This window comes from Leptodactylus fuscus, chromosome 4 (assembly GCF_031893055.1).
Source record: "Leptodactylus fuscus isolate aLepFus1 chromosome 4, aLepFus1.hap2, whole genome shotgun sequence".
Lineage (NCBI taxonomy): Eukaryota > Metazoa > Chordata > Amphibia > Anura > Leptodactylidae > Leptodactylus > Leptodactylus fuscus.
In genome coordinates, this window is record NC_134268.1 from 69,563,942 (window position 1) to 69,578,518 (window position 14,577).

General features: G+C 40.1%; 1 protein-coding gene across 3 annotated transcripts in view; it reads left to right on the forward strand.

Moving 5' to 3' along the window:
* Window positions 1-14,577, forward strand: part of ROCK1 (Rho associated coiled-coil containing protein kinase 1) — an 80,568-nt gene that overhangs the window by 52,530 nt on the left and 13,461 nt on the right. For all 3 annotated transcript variants that reach the window (XR_012715448.1, XM_075270625.1, XM_075270626.1), the window contains exons 17-25: window positions 1,086-1,192; window positions 1,968-2,118; window positions 4,060-4,220; window positions 4,530-4,714; window positions 9,291-9,360; window positions 10,398-10,501; window positions 10,823-10,988; window positions 12,223-12,316; window positions 13,936-14,021. Coding sequence is in view for 2 of the 3 variants with exons in the window: in XM_075270625.1 (XP_075126726.1) it covers window positions 1,086-1,192; window positions 1,968-2,118; window positions 4,060-4,220; window positions 4,530-4,714; window positions 9,291-9,360; window positions 10,398-10,501; window positions 10,823-10,988; window positions 12,223-12,316; window positions 13,936-14,021 (1,124 nt within the window). In the remaining variant the exon portion in view is untranslated. The remainder of the gene's footprint in view (window positions 1-1,085; window positions 1,193-1,967; window positions 2,119-4,059; window positions 4,221-4,529; window positions 4,715-9,290; window positions 9,361-10,397; window positions 10,502-10,822; window positions 10,989-12,222; window positions 12,317-13,935; window positions 14,022-14,577) is intronic.

Consider the following 14,577-nt stretch of genomic DNA (forward strand, 5'->3'; position numbering starts at 1 on the left):
ATACATGACAACTGCAGCTTTTTACTGGTCTTAGGGTCAGTGCACACAGAGTTTTTTTGATGCTGCATCCGCCTCAACATCAGCCTCCAAAAAAAGCCTCCCAATAGATTAGTTCTTTTGGGAGGCTTTTTTGGAAGCTGATTTTGAAGCAGAATACGCTCCAAAGAACTCAGCCTTAGTGGTCACATATTGACACTCACCATCACCACTGAGGCCGTGGATTTGGCTGCAACGGTCATGTGTGGATAATCTGCATCCCCTCACTTACACAGGGTAGATTACCAATGTTATGATAGAATGTCATGTTGATAGCTTCACAGGGGGCTAATGGTCAGCAAAATGTTCTTAGATTAAACATGAGTAAACTTGTAATTTATATTACTTCAATGTTCAGATTTTATTTTATTTTTTTTTGTATGTCAAAAAAACCCCCAAAAACTCATTCAATAACCAGAGATTGTTAGAATTGCAGTCTGGTGGGGGCAGCACGTGGTACTGGCATCAAACTGAGCATTGTTCTGTAGTTGTGCTCCTTATTTCTGGATGAGTATGTTGCCAGGATACTTTAGTGTGTATAAATAGTCATGTAATGTCTAAATGCACTGTTATTTAAAAAAAAACCAAAAAAAAAAACCCCTCCAACTTGTAGATTCCTCATAAGAGGTTGTATTTTTGCACTTTTTTTTTTTTTTTTTTATATATATATATATATATATATATATATATATATATATATATATATATATAATTTGCAGGTTAGCTGCTGTAACTCAATTCTTAAAACTAACTTTTAAAGGGACAGATACAAAAAAACAAACAAACCATGAAATCTACAGTTCATGTGATACATGTAGGAATTAGGAGGGGCCTGACAGTGTCTCATCTCCATAAGTCTCATAGATATAGAATGAAACGTGTACATTTGTGAGCACCTCTCCATTTAGGATGAGGTCTTGTGATTCTGCACTAGTGATTGGTCCTGGTTCCCTTTTGGTCATCCAGTTTTTAAGCATTCGTTTCCTGGTCTACCCCTTTTAAGCCACTTTTTTTTTTTTTTTTTCCTTCTCCTTATTGTCTTAAAACAGCGAGAATGACCTCCTTGCAAGAAGAATTGAAGCATCTCAAAAATAATCTTGAAAGGGCTGAAATGGATAGGAAAGAGGCTCTGGATCTTCTGAACCAGTCAGAAAAGGTGAGGAATATAAGCACTTGCTACACATTCAGCATTCCAGGGAAATATGGTTGTGTGCTCCTATTCTTTACTGGTGAAATCTACAGCAGAAGTGGATTACTGATGACCTAACCACAGGATATAGGTCTTTAGGATCAGACTGGTGGAAGTCTGACATCTAGAATCTGCACTGATCTGGTTCAGCTGCCCAAAGCCGTACACAAGGTATATGATTGTAAGCGGCTCTGCTGCAGAGCTGCAGTTTCCCATCCCACTGACACTTGGATAGGTCATCAATATCAATCAGCCATAGAACTTGGACAACGCTTTTAACCAACGTAATGTAATCTTGTTGTCTCTGCTAGAAAAGAATCACCGATAAGGGGTCTGTGCCATATATTTTATATTGTCAATTTTTTTCTCTCCAGCAAGTACCGTATTCTTATAGTGAGCTATTGTATGAATAGAAGTGAAAACTATGTAGAACTCTACCAGTAGCACACAATGTTCATACAGGTTAGGCTGGGTTCACCTAAACACATGCCAGGACATTCTTTTCATATGTTACATGCCCATAGGCTATCATTTGCAAGAAATGTTAAGTTGTCATATTATAACATATATCTTTAGCTCAGCTGTGTTTGCACTGAAAGAGTATCACTGATATCAGAACTGTTATACTAAGAACATAACTATTCACACTCTACATTGGACTTGTTCCACCTTTTTAAATTTTATTTTATTACATTATGCACTTTTTTTTTTTTTTTTTTCTTTTTTCTTACCTTTTTAACAGGAAAAAAATAACTTGGAAATAGAACTAAATTATCAGCTAAAATCATTGCAACAACGCTTGGACCAAGAGATCAATGAGCATAAAGTGACGAAGGCAAGACTGAGTGACAAACACCAGTCATTTGAGGAAGAAAAGTCAGTGGCTATGTGCGGTGAGTGTTTTTTTTTTTTTTTCTTTTTTTTTTTTTTTAAAAAAACATGCTGACAATCCTTCCTTGAACAATATTATTATTGCTATACTTAATCTGATCCACCATGTATACTGTACTACCCTATCTGAGAGTCGAATTAAGAGGGAGACACTGGGCTTTTCAGCTTTCATGAAAAGTCTTGGAGCTAGGAATCATGTGGGTACACACGGGATGCCCAGTGAGAAGCCATTATTCACTTAAAGGTTTTCCCATCTCCCACTCTCAGGAACTTTTGCCTGCTGTCTCCTCTTTTCACTTCCTGTATTCTTCAGCAAGCTGGATGGTGGCTTTGACTGTTTGGTGAAAAGGACACTATGAAGCATCTCAATAGATATAGACATTGCTGGTACCATGAGAGATTTGATACTACAAAGTTAATGTAAATGCAGATCAAATATGCACAATAACTGCATATTACATTACACAGGGTGGGAGAGAAAAAACTAACTTGTATTCTGAGGATTGAACTGACTAAATATGTGTTTTACATAGAGAAATAACAGACCCTTCTGAGCCTTTATCAGCAAACTGCAATTAGCTAACATGATTGATCTGTAGGTAGAGCTTTACATAAGTCTAGCTTTACACTTGCGTCGGAGACTCTGCTGCAGAAATAGCTGAAAATGGTTAGTGTCTTGTATGGCGGTTTCAGTATAAAACCTGACACCCGGAGGACCCTATTATAGACTATGGGGTCTGCAGGTAACCGCTGTTTTAGTAGTCTGGCTCACTGTTGTTCAGTGCCCCAAACAACTGAAACAGTCATCCCTCTGACCTGTCTATTACATATTCTAGCAGTATAGATAGGATCCTGGAGATGGGAATACCCCTTTATAGGTGACTACTGGGCATATATTGATTTGTGATACTAGCTCTAAGGTGTTTTATAGGTTTCATAAACAGTGGGAAAGTCATGTTAATAGGCTGTAAGATTGTAAACTTACACTCTTAGGGTGCATTCACACTGAGTATACACTAAGCTCTTTCTGAACGTAAAACACATTCAGAATGAGCACGTACAAAGCAGATCACATTCATTTCTGGGATTCGGCATACGTGCGCTCCCCATTGAAATGAATGGGCTGCTTTTTTCCCTATTCCTTTCAATGTGATATGCGTGTATACTCAGTGTGAATGCACCCTTACTTGAGTGTCACATGTAATGTCTTTTGATAGTTATACAGCATCTGTCACTGAGGCATCATTATTTATTGATGAAATAAGTCAACATGTCACCTGTGAGCAGTAGATGCCTACAGGCTGCTGCAAATGACACTTTACCAGTGTGATCATAGTCGCTGCACTTATGTATACTTTGCACCAGGAGGTCTGGCATTTTATTTTTCACTAGATTGACACTTGTCTCTTGAGTCACAGGAGATCCTATCTCCGTAACAATGTTGTGTTGGTATTTCAGAGCGGTCATAAACTTTTTGACCAAAGACCTTTTTTGCTTTTTAGTTGCATTAGCCAGACCTCTTGCAGACTTCAGTCAATCCAGAGTTTAGAGTCCTTTCAGCTACTCTGCTAAATAAAAGTGGTATTCCCATCATTATGGCTTATCACTATATACCATGACACTTGGATTGCTGGGGCTCTGACTTTAGGAACCCTACTGATTCTTAGAATGAAGCAGACACTGCTCAGTGGTGATCTCTGCCACCAGCTATGCTTTCAACTTCAACATTGCTTCATTCATACAATTGAATTGTTAGCTGTCAACCAAATACTTTCGGTAAAGGCTATGCCATTTCTCTCAACTTGGTGCGCGTGGTTAAATGGCTAAATTTGGAAGGAAAGGAGTGACTATTTACTGCTCAGCAGATGGGGAGAAGAGACCATTTTGCGCCTTAGTCTATTCCATTTACTGAATGTTACATGAATCTTATATTTGGTCTTTAGAAATGGAAATGAAAGTGAAAGCAGAAAGGGCAGCGAAGGAGAAAGCGGAGAGTCTGAGGATGGAGATAGAGAAGCAGTGTTCAATGCTGGATTTTGACCTCAAACAGTCACATCAGAAATTGGAACACCTTGTCCATCAGAAGGAGAGGCTGGAAGAGGAGGTATGACTGTTTGCTATTGGGATGCCAATCTCTTACCTTTTAAACTATGGGATTTTTGGGTGCATGTCTCTAGGCCATATTCTCTCACCAGTTTCCGTTTTTCAGGTGTGGAAAAACCGACTAATCTATTTTTAATCGCAGTAGTACATCTGTTTTGTATCCATTCAATTTCTGATTTTGGTGGCAGGTGTCATGTTTTTCGTCAATTCTTGAGGCCATTAAAAAAAAGCAAGGAGTGAATTATTTATTTTTTTAATAAAATTTTGGGGTAAATATAACATTTTTATATTCACCGTTTGTGCGGTGTAGGTAAAACAGCTGACACTGCAGTTGGAGCTAGAGTCGAAGAAAAGGATAACTGCGCAGAATGAGCTGAAGGTGCACGCGTTTGAGGCGGATAATTTGAAGGGATCTGAGAAACAGTTAAAACAGGAAATGAATACATTGTTGGAAGCAAAGAGGTTGTTGGAGTTCGAGCTGGTCCAGTTAACCAAGTATGTATATTTCTGTATATTCAATGTTTATGCAAACACGTAATCCTTAATCTGCCATCAAAGTGCAGCTCCAGTCTTTCTTTCTTTTTCAGTTGTCCTTTATCAGACCACTGTATAAGGCTGAATTCTCTTCTGCAAACCTCCTACTAAAATTGATTGGGATTTTGCACAATTGCCATGGATGGTGGATCATTTGCAATAATTAAACTTCAGTTGGAAGGGCTGAATAATATCGGTCTTGCCAGATGGGTGTTGGGATGATCATCAATATTAGTTCAATGGGAAAAGTATTTGCAAAGTATACAAAGTGGGAAGGAGACTGCTCCATACATTGTGTAGTGCGATTTCAGCTATAATTCAAGAACATAGCAAGGTGCAGCCACTACAATGTATGGAACAGTCTGCACGCCATGTTGTACGTTGTGTAGATAGAAGCTGATCGGTGGCAGTGTCAGGTGTTGGACCCCCACAATCATGCCTTCAGTATGAAATCTTGGGGATCTCTGTAAGGCTAGGCCCCAGGTAATAAATATGCGATGCAGAAAAGCATTGCATTTTTCACAGCACTTTTCGAGTTCACAAAGTAAACCTTTCTACCCCTATTGTACCTATACAGAAAATGGCCTGTAGGTATAATTGAAATAATGTGATTTACAAAAATGCCAGAGTCTTTGCAGAAAAGCTGCGATTTACAATGTGTGAATGGGATTAGCCAGAATAAGATCCATTTTACAGGTACAGTGAAACGCTGCGGTTTTTCTGCCACAGCCAAATTGCAGCGCTTGTGCTACTTGGAGCCAGACCTTTAAAGTCTTATTCATATCTTATTAAAGGGATTTTCTCACGCCCATAGCCATATAAAAATTTTGTAAACAATTAAACGTTTACAAATAAAGGATTCACAATTTTGTAGAGTTTAAAGCTTTTCTCTAACCATCTCAGTAGTGACAGTCTCTGTTTTGATCAGTTGCCGATGGAAATGAACATGAATGCTGGAATGTGTCAGAAACCCAGCCATGATTTTCTTATATTATGGACTAGTTTTCAGGCAGAGAAACAACATGCATGAGAAGATAACTGGTCACAATAAGGAAATCGTGGCCTGTTTACTTACAAGTGTCAAGCATAGAAAGTTGCTGCAGTCAGGATCTTATATCTATTGGTAACTGATCTAGACAAAAGGTTGTCACCATTAAGATGGTTAGCAAAATTTTTCATGACTTAAATATGCAAAAAAAATGTAACTGGTAATTGTCTACTAATATACAGTAATTATGGTGGTTAATGGAGAAAACCCATTTAAATGAAAAAAATGTATCTCTAGGATATGACTTCACCGTATGATCGGCAGGGGTCCGACCCTTACAACCAAATTGGCAACAGAGGCTGTTTGCCCAGAACTTGACTGAATGATAAAGTGCCACTTAAGCAGAATTTCTAATTATCTAATGCTGAATTAAAGGGATGTATTTTTCCTTGCATAGCAAAGAATTATGCAGCCATCATCAAAGTCTAATATAGACATTCCAGGTTTTATGGCGGCAGGAATGCCTTGTCCACCTATGCTGTGGTTTTGGCATTTTCTGCCAATTAGCCTGTTTTTTTTCAGTGCTATGTTTTGATAGCTGGGGACATAAAGTCTAGCAGAGATCCGTACAGTTCTGTTAATAACTTGCATTCTTGGCAGGCTCTATAGTATGTATACTTGCTTTGTACCTTCGTAGACATGGATGTTCTTGGCAAAATCTGAAAGGTATGCCCATGTTCCTATTTCTTGTTTTTCAGCGCTCATTCTCCTTAATCTTATCCGTTTGATTGGCCAGCACACATCAAGTTTCACTTTAGTAATGCTTTTAATATGCACGGCACCAAACTGGAGCTTCAGATATTAATAGCATTTAATGTGACCCAGCTGTTCTGTTCTTTGTAGGTTTATCAATTAGGTTGTCTTTTTTTTTTTTTTTTCTGGAGGGCGCACCCAGCTATCATTTACCTAAGTGGAGTCATTGTGGTTACACAATAGTCTTTCATAAAGTGAACCTGTCGCTTGCTTTGTACAGATTATGGCATCTTAATAATGACTTTAAACTGGACTTGTCACCATAGTCTACACTTTCTAATTGCCCGGGTGGGGTGGGGGGCTGCATGTGCAGCATAAGGAGTAAGGGCTTCAGAAAGTTTAGAAAAGTGTTAAGTGACCACTCCCTTCCTTTCTCATAGTTAAAATGTGGAGAAAAAAAAAGTTTGAACAATCCCTGGCTCTCTGAATTGGCCTTTCTGAAGGGCTTTGAGAAATGGAAACTTAAAGTGTACCTCCAGCAATAAACAACTCTTTCATAAATTAGGAGCGCATGTGAATATTCAAACCTTTGTAACCTATCTTAAGGAGATCTGTTTCCTTCACTCCTTATCTTTAGTGTGACTGTTAACATAAGGTTCTATCTCCATATTCAGCCTCACAAACTACTCTATGGAGAAGGGAGGAGGGAGTAGAAGGCTACTGCCTGTTAGTTATTTGATTTATTGGCTCATTCTGTGTGCACTGGTAGCCTCTTGTATAACACTGCTTAAAGAGGACCTTTCATCAGATTGGGCACAGGCAGATCCATATACTGCTGGAAAGCTAACAGTGAGCTGAATTCAGCGCACTGTTGACTTTCCCGATCTGTGCCCCGGGTAAAACACTATCGGTCCCGATACCATAGCGCTTTACAGTTAGAAGGGCGTTCCTGACAGTCTGTCAGGTATGTCCTTCTTCGCAGCAACGCCTATCGCGCTGTACAGTGTGAGTGGGGAGGAACGCCCCCTCCCCTCTTGATAATACTAGTCTATGGACGAGCACTGTGAGCAGCAGTCATGCCTGAATGCTTAGTCAGACCCACAAAATATGGAATAGATCCTAATCCTGTCCAGTGGTTTGCGGTTTTATTTTCTTTTTGTGCAGTTCATACACAGCCACCGGTTGCGCTCAACTGGCTTAAAGGGGTTGTCTGGGATAAAATACTAGTTAACCCCTAAGCTAAACCCCCTCCTACTGCCTAACCTCGCGCTCCTCCCCTCTTCCTCTCCAATCGCTTGTGCAGTCTGGAGGTGGCAGGCCTCACAGGTACTTCCAGTCTGTGCACAGTGAAGGAGAGAGGAGGAGCTGTTGCCCAGAGTGGAAGATAGGCAAGTATGATGTGGTGGGCAGGATAGCTTAGATAGGGAGACAGAGGGTGATCTCACGGAATGAGAGAGTAGGGGGAGGCAGTGAGAGGGAGGTAGTGTGGAAGGTATACAGGAAACTTCATAGCAGGAAGCTAACACTAGTAAACAAATTCAGAACCTACCAGGTGCTCCCACAGAAATCACTCCAAAACACTGCTAAAAATATATGGGTGTACTTTTAACCCATTATTAGCAGTAAGAGACCTATATAATAATAAAAAAAAGTCCAGGAAACCGCTTTAAGGCTCTGTTCACACATATGTAATGGAGGCGCCACTGCTAGGTCTATTACATGAGGTTTCAATTTTTTTATCTGCCAAATACTACAGAACCTGGGCCACAGCCTCCAACACAATTGTTAGTGACGAAAAGAAGCCCAATTCTAGATTCGGTTATACAATGCTTTATTGGGCTCTGTATTCTTTTGTAGGGCTCCAGTCAAAAACCTGTGCGTTGCAATGCGGTTCTGTAACACTGCTTTTAGCACTTGCTCTTGTTTGGAGTGTGAGTGCTATGACATCCACTGAAGTATCATAACAGAGACTTTCTCTAGATTCTTGCCATTAAAGGCAATCCACCACCTTCATTTAGGGTACTAAACCACTAACGGGTTCAATATTATGTCTATCTCTACAAGGGGTTCCAAAATATATTCACACACCAGTGGCTGCTTCTGGCTCAGTTCTGCAGTGGAGCGGGACCGTTCACCTCATCTTTAGGAACGTTTGAATTTTTTTTTTTTTTTTTTTTTTTTAAAACTTCTGCATATACAGGTTTTATTATAGGGGTATTTGAAACACTAAAGCACTGCTCCATAAAAGCCTATGGTTGGTTTAACATCCCAAAATTAGGTGACAGGTTCGCTTTTAAGGGTGGACTTTCTAATGAGAAATTGTGGGCACGGGAAGCCAAATAAAATGTAAAATATGTTATTAGCAGACCACTTTATGGATATAGTAATCTTTAGTGCACTTCACCACTACTTTATTCATTACAGATGTTATGAGTAGAGATGACGGCCGTTTCGAATAGCATGCACCCATAGGAATGAATGGAAGCGGCCGGCACGCAGACTTTGCCAGCGGCCTTCCGCTTAACCCCCTGCGTGCCGGATACCTCCATTCATTTCTATGGGTGCGTGCTGGAGTTTCAAATAGTACTCGCTCATCTCTAGTTATGAGGTTCGAAGGACATAATATGGTCTTCTTACTTATGAGCTGAGGAAGAAATTTGCTCTACACTCTGTAGTCATGATGGTTGGTAAAATAAAATGTGGATTTGCAGTCGGAAGATGTTTTTAGACTCAAAATCCTGAAAAATCTGGACTGTTTATTATCTTAATTTTTTTTTTTTTTTTTCTTCCCATTAGGCAGTATAGAGGCAATGAGGGTCAAATGAGGGAACTTCAGGATCAACTTGAAGCTGAGCAGTATTTTTCAGTAAGTGTTTCTTGTTCAATAGATGAGTATACAAAGTAAATCCAAGTGAACTGGTCAGGTGTCTGGCCAACTTTATTAGTTTCCATGTTATCACTCTAAATTTTATGTAAAAAGTAAATTGTATATTTCATGTATTTTTATTTATGCACAGTGTATTATTTAACAATTACTGAATTAATGTACCAAGGTCACTGATCATCTCTCCACAGGTTAAGTGTTAAATGCCTGATCATTAGAGACCCCACTGCTTGTGTCCCGCTATAACTGACTGGTAGAGCAGTGGGTCACGTGGCTGCTGTCTATAACCGGATGGTAGAGCAGTGGTTCACGTGGCTGCTGTCTCTAACCGGCTGAAAGAGCAGTGGGTCACGTGGCTGCTGTCTATAACCGGCTGGTAGAGCAGTGGGTCACGTGGCTGCTGTCTATAACTGGCTGGTAGAGCAGTGGGTCACGTGGCTGCTGTCTGTAACCGGCTGGTAGAGCAGTGCGTCACGTGGCTGCTGTCTATAACCGGCTGGTAGAGCAGTGGGTCACAGGCTTCCAGCCAGTCCATTCAAGCTCCTTCTCACTGTAGTCATTCACTGAGAAGGTAGTAGAAAATATCACGGCACTCTTTCAAGGAATATTTGACGGCAAAACTTCCTTTACGAAGACCCTATCATCCATAAAGGAAGTACGGAGACTCTTCTCCCCCCCCTCCTTATTCAATTCAGTGAGAAGGAACTGGGAATGTGGGACATCTGTTGTGGTGACTGATGGTAGTTTTAGTGGTGTGGCCCCTATGGATAGGTGATAAATATCTGTTGTAAGAAATCACTGGTTTTTATCCTGCAGGTTTGTATCACATTCCTTTTGAATGTGCGCAATACATGGACTATAACAGTGACTCCTGCTATTGCATTAGTATAATTATGATCTGTAGGGTTCCTGTCGGTGTGTGTGTGTGTGTGTGTGTGTGTGTGTGTGTGTGTAGGACTCCTTACTATGGAATTTGTTCTACTTGGCTTGAAAATAACGTCTTTATGATTTTCTTACAGACACTGTACAAAACTCAGGTTAAGGAACTTAAGGAAGAAGTTGAAGAGAAGACTAAACTCAGCCAAGATCTGGATAAGAAATTCCATGAACTTAACAATGAAAAGTATGTTTCTCTATTTGAGGAGGAGAGGAAGCTATACCTAAGGTTCTGTGAATAGGGGATATGAATCATGACTCAGTATGTCCCTCCAGGACCAAAGCTGATCTAGATGGTCTCTGATGTACCCCATTTATTTAAAATGGAATCTATTGGACCTCTGCTTGACAGAAAATATAGCATGCTTTTCTGTTCTTGCAGTCAAAAGTGCAGGACCTCTATGGGGAACCCCTGACGGGCTCAGTATTTAATTTTTGTAAATGCAGTTTTAAGGTGGGGATTTTTGTACATCTGTATGTTCAGTGACTAAGCCTTATAATTTTACAGGGAGACTCTAACTGCGCAGTTGGATCTGGCTGTAACTAAAGCAGAATCAGAACAGCTGGCCAGGGCACTTCTGGAAGAGCAGTGCTTTGAATTGACCCAAGAGAACAAAAAGCTGTCAACAAGAACCAGACAAGATGTTATCGATAAAGATCACACCATCCGCAAGGTAGCGTATTTGCTTTTCCTGAAATGATTACCTTAGTCCACTGGTACAGATGACTGTTCTTGTTTGCTGAATAAGTGCGTAGTGCCATTGTCATGTAACTACACAATGTTTTATCTGGAAGGAACAGGTTTTCTTTAGACACCTACTGAATGGTAAAGATTTTGTAAATTGTTTAGCTGCTGGAAAGAGTTGCCTGCTATCTCTCTGCCTTCCTGGTCAGTGCAGGGAGTGTCTAATGCTCAGGTTATCGGGGAGTCTCTGCAGGTGCTGCTGGGTTTCAGCAGACCCAGATCAGCTCTGCAGAGTATCGCAGAAAGCTGTATTCCCCCTGTAACTCGGGCAAATGTCAACACCAATTGACTTGATGAACACTGTTCTCCTGTTCAATGTGACATTTTTATTTTTAATGTCAGTTTCCCCATTTAAAAGATACGGCACCTGAAATATTACATATAAACTGTTATACACAAAGAGGGAGCCTTCTGGTTTACTAATAGTACATATAGGGGTTTCTGTTCACTTGATGAATCAGAGCTAGTTTTACATATAATCTTTCATATCTTTTGAGTGGATGGATTTTAAAAATAAAAACTCCAGATTGAACAGGGGCTCAACCACTATCAAATGATGCATGGCATGATTTAATATTTTGTACTCCGATAGATTCTCTTTAAGGTTATGGCCTCATAGCGGACCGCAGCAAAAAGCAGAAAGTCCAGAGGTTTCTTCTGCGGACTTTTTGATTCAGTTATACCTATGGGTATGCTGCTAGCTTTTCCATAGGTATAATTGGCATGCTATGATTTCCAAAACGCAATGTGTGGAGGAGTTATGCTGGAATCCCATCCACTTTACAAGAACTGTAAACCACTGAGGTGATCTTTTTTTACTGCCCCCATAAAGATCATTAAAACGATACACAAAACAAAAATTAAACTCCCATCACTAGCCCAAACCACAGGCATGGGATTCTCACCACAGGGAACCTCTGCTGTTCCTGTTCTCTTTCCCAGGTCTCTACTTTTCTCTGTGCACTGATCTTTCTCAACACACAAAACATGACTTCTGAGTGTGGGCAGAGGCAGGTGAAGGACCCAGGCAGCTGGAAATGGCAGAAGTGCTGCTTTTTGCTTTAATGCCATTCTCAGGGTGTTTGTGTGGGGTTTTTTTTTTTTTTTAGTTTTTGTTTTTTTGTGTTTTGTTTGTTAATATATTTTCCGCCTTGTTTTGGCAGCTAGAGGAAGCAAATCATACATTAACCAAAGATGTTCAAGAATTAACCAAAGAAAATGCAGGTCTAAGTGAAAAGGTTAAGACACTGGAAGAAGGTATTTTTCCTCTTATAATGGCTAATATTATTGAACTGTTTAATGCATTGACCACATATCACGTTGGTCTCTGTACATTGGATGTTGTAGTCATTAATAAGTGGTCTTACTTTTTTTTTTTTTTTTTTCTTTTTTTTTTCTTTTTTTATTTCTTTATAGCTATAACTGTATGATAATTAGGACTCCTCTTTTAGGTGCATTAGAGGAGAGTACATCACACTTGCTGTACCTTGTATGTGACTTCTATAGATGACACATGCCACGTGCTGAATGTAAATCATGACTTCATTGCATTTCTACCATGGATGCATTCACATTATGCCTCAGTATTTTGAGATAAGAGGCAGTCACTCATAGTTAACAGATCTCGATTCTGGTGTTGTATCAAAGAGAAGAATCTCAGTTTGGTGACTTATGTTCTACCTCCATTATTTTCGGAGGTATCAACAGTTAAAAACAGTCTGAATTGAAAGTAGCTGCAGCTACATATACCGTAGTCCCTCATGTTACTAAATCCTCAGGGTACAATATTTTAGCACACACTGGTCTTTTTTAGGCCATTATAACTTGAAACTGGACTTCATACTTGGCTGGAGGTTTAATACTTAACCGTCATTTCACTGGTAAATCTTGTAAGCTAGTGAGGTGCGTGCACTGACTAGTAGCACCTCTCAACAGTACAGTGTAGTTGTAAATGATCTGTACTCCATTACCTGTATGAGAATGAGCTGCTCCTTTTAGATACTAGGTGAGGGTGGCTCTTTGTGGGGTTTTTTTTTTTTAGACCTATTTCAACGTTTATGGCCAACTTCTGACCTTAAGCATCCTTGTCCTTGAACCTTTGCTTAAAGGGATTCTACCATTAAAACTTTTTTTTTTGTGTGGATAAGACGTTGGAATAGCCTTTAGAAAGGCTATTCGTGTCTTACCTTTAGACGTGGTCTCCGCTGCGCCGTTCCTTAGAAATACCGTTTTTACCGGTATGCAAATGAGTTCTCTCGCAGCAATGAGAGCGGCCCCCAGTGCTCAAACGGCGAAGGGGGCGTCCTCACCGCTGCCAGAGAAGTGTCTCTCAGCGACGCCTCCTTCTTCGTCCACTGCGTCCTCTTCAGTGTCTTCTTCCGGCACAGGCTCGTAACTTCTAGGCCTCAGGCCTTGAGCAGACTGTGCAGGCGCACAGGCCACAGGAAAATGGCCGCTTGCACAATATTGTTAGCGGCCACTTTCCCGTGTGCCCAAGGCCTAGAGGTTACGAGCCTGCGCCGGAAGAAGACATTTAAGATGATGCTGTGGACGAAGAAAGAGGCGGCGCTAGAGACGCTTCTCTGGCAGCTGTGGGGACGCCCCCATCGCTGCGAGAGAACTCATTTGCACACCAGTAAAAACCGGTATTTCTAAGGAATGGCGCAGCGGAGACCACGTCTAAAGGTAAGAGACAAATAGCCTTTTTAAAGTCTATTCCGACGTCTTATCCACAAAAAACAAAAAAAATAAAGTTTTAATGGTAGAATCCCTTTAAGCTACAAAGTCTGGCTGTAAATATCGCCTCCTGCCTTACCAGGTCATGTGGTGTTGGGTATTAGACATTAAATTAACAGTTCTATTTTTGCATTTTTCAGATTTTAAATCGAAGCAAGAAGAAATTAGTAATATGAAGATTACTTATGAGAAGAACATAAATACTGAAAGAACACTTAAGACACAGGTAAGTGACTGACACACACTAGCTTGCCTTACACTGCTGGGTTTCTATGGTTGTATGGGTTTTGTGAATTGAGGGTCTGTTTTATCAGAAGTGCGCAGTCAGACGCCACAACCTGACTGACTCCTGCTGTTACTGACTTCTCCATAAAGTTTCTCTAATTTGTTAAAAAGCTAGTGATTGATTGTGAAAGTAAATGTGCAAAAACTGTGGTTCAGATCAGTTATCAATTATCAATCCTTGTATGATTTAAAAGTGTTACTTAGTGTTTGTTTGTTTTCCTCCTAAATTGATCCCGTTCTGGGCTTCACAGTCCTGCTGTTTTTCAGTCTGTTTTGTATGAGGGGACTTCCACTTTTGAGTCTGATAGAAATAAGTTTGTTGTTTAGATATGGACATTAGTTATATGTGATGCTCAAGTTATCCTTTTTAGGCATCATCTTAATAAATTAAGCAAAGCATTTTAAAAAAATAATCTTTTAAGGCATTGTTAATGATGGCCATATGAGTCTCTCAATTCCAGATTGGTGGGGGACTCTCTTTGTTGACTTCCCATCAA